The sequence below is a fragment of the Tupaia chinensis genome, unplaced genomic scaffold (assembly GCF_000334495.1).
Source record: "Tupaia chinensis unplaced genomic scaffold, TupChi_1.0 Scaffold000539_1, whole genome shotgun sequence".
Lineage (NCBI taxonomy): Eukaryota > Metazoa > Chordata > Mammalia > Scandentia > Tupaiidae > Tupaia > Tupaia belangeri.
In genome coordinates this window covers 6373299-6380230 of record NW_006160052.1, presented here as the reverse complement: position 1 = coordinate 6380230, position 6932 = coordinate 6373299, and the positions used below count along the sequence as shown (strand labels likewise).

The following is a 6932-nucleotide window of genomic DNA, read 5'->3' as shown; positions in this document are numbered from 1 at the left end:
GGGGGGCGGCACTATAATAATAAGGGGAACCTGGAAGTTAACACAGGAGAAGAATGGGCTGGGTGAGAGGACAAACAGGAGAACAAAAAAGGAAAGAAAAGCAAAGAAAAGACCTCCCGGGGCTGGGACCTGGGAGGGAACCTTGGCTGGGCCGGGGGTCAGTAATCAGGAGGAGAGTCGGTTGGCTGGGCGGGAGAGGGACCCAATCGGTGACGCCCGCTGCGAACCCTAAAGGGTCCGAAGTTTTCCAGCGACTCGGGAGGGCGGAGGAGAACGATAGGGGCAGGAAGCACCGGCGTCGGCCAGGGGTCCTCGGCCTCGGTGCTGCTAACGAGCATGTCCCCCGGCCCGGCACCACGAGGTCGGTCAGCGGAGTGGGGCCCACGCCCGGAATCAGCAGGGCGGCGGCCGGGCCCCACCCGCCGGCAGCCAGTGGGCGTACTCACTTAGTAAGGCGGGGTTGCTGAATCTCCAAGCCTCGTTGTAGGCGGTGTACTGGGGGTGACTGTAAGGGTTGCCGGAGAATTCGCTGCCTGTGGGGGTGGGGAAGCGGGGATCAGACATTCGTGTGCCAGGACAGAACCCACGAGCCCGCCGCGGCTTCCCTTCCTACCCATCCCTGTGGGCGGCTCGGATGTCTGGGACCAGCAAAGGCGGGTTACAAGCGCCCAAGGGCTAGAAGAAGGCAGGCAAACCCGAGTCCCCTAGGGGAGATCCCAGGAGAGGCGGAAGCACCTACGTGCCCAGCACCAACATGGTGGGACTTGCAGGCAGGTGCCCGCCTGGGGCTCCCGGGTCGAAGCGCTGTGGGCCACCCACAGAAAGGCCTCCGGGTCTGGGTGCGCCCATTCCCGCTCCGTTGGGGACTAAGGGCCGTTGTAGTGGACACTACGGTTCTTGGAGCCATAGCCTCACGGGGTGCTAGCGGGACTGTGGCGAAGAAAGGCCCATGGGACACTTTGTCCCAGAAAGTCCTAAGAATGGCTTCTCCGCGCGGTGCCACTGCGAGGGCGAGCGCTCTGCTGGGAAACACTCCCTCTCGCCTTTCTTCTCCCGGGAGCTTCGCTACGTGGGCCACCGCAGGAAAAGGGGAGGAGGCGGCGGGAAGCAGGTGGATGGGCCCGCAGGTCCGCGGCCCAGGGCTGGGAGCCTTCGGAAGCGGCCTCCCTCCCTCTGCAGGAAAAAGGCCAGGCCTCCGGGTTCCCTCCTCGCCCTTTCTCCTGTGTGATGACCCCAGACTGTTTACAGTGATCCCTAACCGCGGGTTAAGTAGAGGAGAAGGGGCCCCTCTCCGAGAGGGAGCTGGGTGGGGGTGGGGGATGCAGCCACTGGAAAGCCTGTTTATTGACGAGGAGGGAAAGCATGCGTGCAGCACGATAATGAGCTTCTGAGCTCAACTGTGACCAAGAGGAACTGAGCTATCTCCTTCCCCATCGCTAATGAAACAAGTGTAATTTCCTCATCAGCACTAGATTCTGTTTAACGACTCCCCCCTTGCCACCATGAGCTCTCTGCGGCTCCCCTCATCCCCACCTCCCTGCAGACTACCCACCCTCTTCTCTCCACTCTCCCCTCTCCCCCCTAAGACCTCCAACCTCCACCTGCTCATGGCTGGGACCTTCCCCCAAAGAATCTCCTTGCCCTCAAATGAGGCTTCTATTTCCTGCCCCCCAAATCTGGGTAGGAACCTTCACCCATGCCTCTCAATCCCATCAGCCCCTATTCTGTCACATCCTGCAGCAATCTCCCCCTATCCATCACCCGTGCCCCGCAAGCTCTGCTTATTCAGGACTGCCCTGGTGGTTCCTGGATGGATGGGCCAATCACCCTCTTCTAGCCTCTCTTCTGCCCCCACCAATGAAAACGGAGTGGCCAGAGGGAGTGGGCTGCGGGCCGAGTGGGTCTCATTCTCTTTAAGACAAGAGTGGTTTTCTGTTTTTTTGTTTTGTTTTGTTTTGTTTATATAAATAGGACTTCAATTCTCTTTGACTTCAGGTCCCCTCCCATCTGGGCAGAGGGGCCAGGGCTATCACAACCGTCAGTGGCAGTCACCAGATCCCAAATGCGGCCTGTGCCTCTGACCACTCAACCCATACCCAACTCCTCCCAGACAGGGCGTGAGTCAGAGCCCCAGCGGAGCAGTGAGGGCTGGTCAGCCTGAGATGTGCGTTCTCTAGCTCATCTCTGGAGCCACTCTCTGGTCCCTGCCATGGCTTGTCCTCTGTTCCTCTCAGGGACTAGCTCTCTCCTCTCTGGGGTGGGGTTGGTCTTCCCCTGTGGCTTGGTGTGGACCAGGGTGGCTTTGTCTGAGTGACTGACATGCCCCTGGAAATGGTGCTTAGCTCCAAGTTTCCATGGAAACAGGGCAGCTCTTCCAAGCAGTGTCAGCTGGCTGGGGTGGGCTGGGGCACTGAGGGCGGAGCTGAAGCTGAGTGCTCCTCGGGCACGGGCTGGAGTGGGTGGGCGCTGTGGAGGGGCATGAGTGGGGTGTACACAAGGGGGCACTTCTGCAAGCTTCCTCCCTGGGGCACTTATGAGGGAGCATGAGGGACCAACTGCAGTCTCTAGGGAGAGAGGGGGACAGAACAGCAGTGGTTTGCAGGGAGGGGATGTTGGGGCTCCCTCCACCCCCAGCCTCAGGCTACAGACCACTCACAATTTAGCTCCCCCCACCTCGATTAGGCAGCTGCAGCATTGTCACCTACCAGGCACCATTCCTGCCAGGGTGGAGGTGGGGTAGCTTCCCTGGCCAGTGGGGGGCACGTGAGGGGGATAACCAGGCAGAGTAGTGCTCGCCATGTCACGACCTGGAAAAACACAAAGGGTAAGGGGTGAGGCCTGGAAGAGAGGGGCTTGCCTCTGCTCACACCAGGGTACTCCATGGAAAGGAGACTTGGAAAGGAAAGAGCTCTGTGTGGACATGCGGGGCGCGTGCAGCCCTGCCCCCGGATGAGCAGGAGCAGGTGTGTACTAACAGGTGTGCACCTTCACCTGTGTCTAAGCCTGCTAACTGCGATCTGTGTGTGTGCGTCCCTGTTCTGCATCACTCTGTGTGTGTGTGTGTGTGTGTGTGTGTGTGTCTGCCTTTGCCTGTGTCTTTGCATTCCAAACCCAGACAGAGATGGGAGGGAGATGACCTGCTTTTACTCCTTCTCGGCAGTTATTCGGCCATGGTCTCTCTAGAAGCCAAATGGACAATCCCCTTCTTGCTTACCTCTCCCCTCTCTTTCACTCCATCTTCCCTTCAGGCTTAAAGGACACCCTACCACCCTGCGTCAGGGGCTGATGGGTATTCCTTGTCCTCTCCTAGTGGAGCCGCAGTGCTGGGCCTGGCAGGTGTGGAGAGCAGGGGCCAGCCAGTGGGCAGTTTGCCGTTGGTGTTTAGGGCATTTAAATGGTAGAAAACCATTCCTAAGGCGAATCAAGAGCTTCCAGCCAATCATGCAAGAGGATCAGATCAAGTTCCAATGAGCAAAATCTGCTCTCCCCACCAACTGCTGGACTTCCGTCCTCAGAGGCCTGTTAGCTAGAGCCTGAGGGTGGGAGGCAGGGCCTTCCTTGGCGGTGTCCTGGGGTTGAGGCAAGGCAAGTCAGTATTAGGGAGATAACTCCGGCCCACAGACATCTCCTCGGGAACACAACCGCACCTGCCTGGCCCCCCTTCCTCGCCTGCCCCCTCTAGCACCGTGAGAGTGGTTTCCACCCTCTTTTGCAATTCAGCATGCTCCAGTCTCTAATAGCGACGCACCATCTCCCTCACTCCCACACTCCCATACCCTAGTCTACCCTCTCTGGAGTCTCCTGGGTCCCATTTATCCCCTCCAGGGTGCTCTTATCCTCCTCACCAGCCAGTGCCATTCTACCACCCTAATACCTCTGTCCAACCCTGGGAAGGCGAGGCGTGGCTGGAGGAAGCCACGGAACTGTGTCCCTGGCCAGAGGCCCTTTCCTTTCACCCGCAGGGCCCTAGTCATCATCCTGCCAAGGCGCTCTCTCTCTCTTTGCCAATTCTCCCCTTGAAGATGACCTCACTTCCTACCTTCCCGAGAGTCTCCTAACCTCTAGCTGGACTCGTCTGAGCAATCCATGCTTCCTAAATATACAGAGCCGAGCTCCGGTTTTCACGTTTGCAACTGCCCACTGAATATCTTCGCGAGCTACCTTACTGTCACCTCAAGCCTAACAGGGATAAAAGCAGATTCCTCTCCACCCCTTCCTCTGTCGGTGCTACCGACCTTCTTGAAGACCGTAGGACCAAAATCTTTGGAATCTTTGCCATAGCCTTTTCCCCACCCCAATATGAAGTCAGTCACCGAGTGCTGCCAGTCGTCCTCAGCAATGTCTGCTACGTTGGCCCTGTTTTCATTTCCTCCACCGTCAGAGCTCGGCTCCTATCAGCAGTTTCTCACTTGTATCCCTGGCTCCGTGTTCTTCTCCCCCCTCTCTATCCCAAATGTGACCGTGCGGCTGGTCGGTGAGTGACACTGCTTCCATCGCGCCCTGCCCCCTATAGAAACCGCCACCGACTCCGGTAGACTCCGGTATTCGCAGTTAGAATGGAAATTCGGCAGGCTTTCGGTCTCTAGGTACCCTCTCTACCCACTTTCTCAGCTAATTCGCACCCCTTCTGGTTTAGTTGGGCTGTTTAAACTGGTTTGTGTCGCTTGTGAGTTCATCTGTTTTGGCAGAGGGTGACCTCACCAGGGAGAGACAGAGAGAAACACAGAGAGGGAAAGTGAGAAAGCACCTCCCCTCCCTGAGAGGGGAGAAGGCCACACCCTAGTCCCTTCTCCATTCTCTTCTTGGGATTTTGGGCATGCGTGCACACGCACATGTGCCCAGAATTATTTTCAAGCCCCCAGATCTGGGACTTGAACTGCAGTCAGCCATATGGGAATCCAGCACCTTAACCTCCACACCACCTTCTAGGTACTTTTGTGCATGACCTTTTCTTCAAGCTTGTGTGCTTTTGCCATGACCCTTTCTTCTGTCTCAGTTTCCCTTTCCTTCCAGCTTAAGCCTCAGAAAAAAGACCACCCTACCCATCAGGGACGTCTCTTTCTTTCAAACCCTTCCAGAGCATCTGTCCCCCGCAGTTTACCAGGTCATTATACTTCACATGCAGTGGCCCTGTGGCTTCATATCATGGCTTTCTTCCCTGGTCACGAGCAACCCCAGGAGGGGTTGCTCTGCTCTGTAATGCCAAACACGGTGGGCGCTCAACACATACCTCTTGGTGAATTCTCTATCACTCTACTGCATACACGGCCAATTCCTGATGGGTTCTAATTGCTTTCTAATTCTTTCATATGCACTGGTCTTTGTTGAAGAGATAAAGACTGGGACGAAATGTAAATGCTTAACCCTGCCTTTTCTTAAAACCAGTTTAAATAATATCGATAGGTGGTGGATTTTCCTCCTTTTTAAATGAGAGCAAAAGAGGAAAAGGAAGAGAAACAGGGGCAGACATTCTCTTTTTAATTTTTTGTTTGTTTGTTTTTGTCATAGGACATGTGAACTCTCCAGAGAGAGATAGCAAGAAAAAGAAAGAGGGACAGTGAGAAATCACACACCCCCCGGGGTGGGGGAGGTGGCTTACATTGCAGTCCCTTCTCCTTCATTTTCCTCTTGGGATTTTGGGTACACATGCACATGTGCTCGGTGTGATTTTCAAGCCACCAGGTCTGGGACTTGAACCACTGTCTACCGTGTGTAAGTCCAGTGCCTTAACTACCACGCCACCTGCTGGCCCCAGTGGTAGGCATTCTTGACAGAGTCTACCTATACCACGATCCTCCTGCCCCAACTTCCCAATTAGCTAGGATTACAGGTATGTGCGACCAAGCCTAGAGTGTTCAGATCAGCCTGGGAACAGATCTTAGGTCTCTCATGTGGCTTCCAGCCTCCCAAGCAGTGGTACTCCCTGTGTGTACTGTGGCTGAGCCAGATGTGGGGTGCTGTCGGATGATGAGCGATTTGCAGTGAGGGACTCGTATGTCGTCAGTTAGCTTTACCACGCACTAGAATGATCTTCCTCTAAACTATCTAGTGTAGCCAATAGCTTACAGTTTCTAAACTCGAAAACAGAGTAGAAATGCAAAATGAGAGGTCACTCCTGACTCCCAGAGAAATAGAAGAAAGAATCTGTGCTTGCTTTGTTGTGCGTTTTCTCTCATTAACTTCTGTTGTCGATACGAGTTACAGTCTCCTTGACCATCTTTTAGTGGGCTGTACTTGAAGTGGGCAATGACAGCAATATCTACGATTGCTGGAGAGATGAAAAACGGGGCACTTATTGGTCAAAACAAGACCCAAGTGAGAGGAGAGTTAGAAAAAGTTAGAGATGGGACCAGCAGTTAGCGTAATGGCTGTGTCACTGGACTCCCATGTAGTGGACCGCAGTTCAAGTCCCAGACCCAGCAAGCTTAAACTTAAGCCAGGCACGTGTGCGTGTGTGCCCAAGATCCTGAGAGAAGAATGGAGGAACAGGGATTGCGGCGTGGCCATCCCCCCAGGGGGTGATTTCTCACTTTCTATCTCTCTATGTCTCTCTGTCTTTCCGATGAGCACATGCGCCCTATAGCAAAAACCTCTAAAAAAAGAAAAAAAAAAGAGGATTTTTGTTCGTTTTTAAGATTTTTGCCATAGAGGAACCAGCAGTTAGTGTAATGACTATGTCGCTGGACTCCCACATAGTCGACCGTGGTTTGCGTCCTGGACCCGATGGCTTAAAACTCACGCCGGGCGTGTGTGCATGCGTGCTCAAGATCCCGAGAGGAGAATGGAGGAGAAGGGATTGCGGCATGACCATCCCCCCTGGGGGGTGATTTCTCGCTTTCTATCTCTATGTCTCTCTCTGTCTGTTTGGCAAGCACACGCACCCTATAGTGAAAAACCTCTAAAAAAAAAAAAAAAGATTTTTGCCATAGAGT

The 6932-nt window shown here is 54.6% G+C and overlaps 1 protein-coding gene across 1 annotated transcript in view; it reads right to left on the bottom strand.

Annotated features, from left to right (window-relative positions):
* Positions 1-446: 446 nt before the first annotated feature.
* Positions 447-6932, bottom strand: part of PAX2 (paired box 2) — a 103038-nt gene continuing 96552 nt past the window's right edge. Inside the window, exons 8-10 of the mRNA XM_006157392.1 lie at positions 2706-2807; positions 2479-2564; positions 447-533 (exon numbers count right to left, since the gene is read on the bottom strand). Coding sequence (XP_006157454.1) covers positions 447-533; positions 2479-2564; positions 2706-2807 — 275 coding nt within the window. The remainder of the gene's footprint in view (positions 534-2478; positions 2565-2705; positions 2808-6932) is intronic.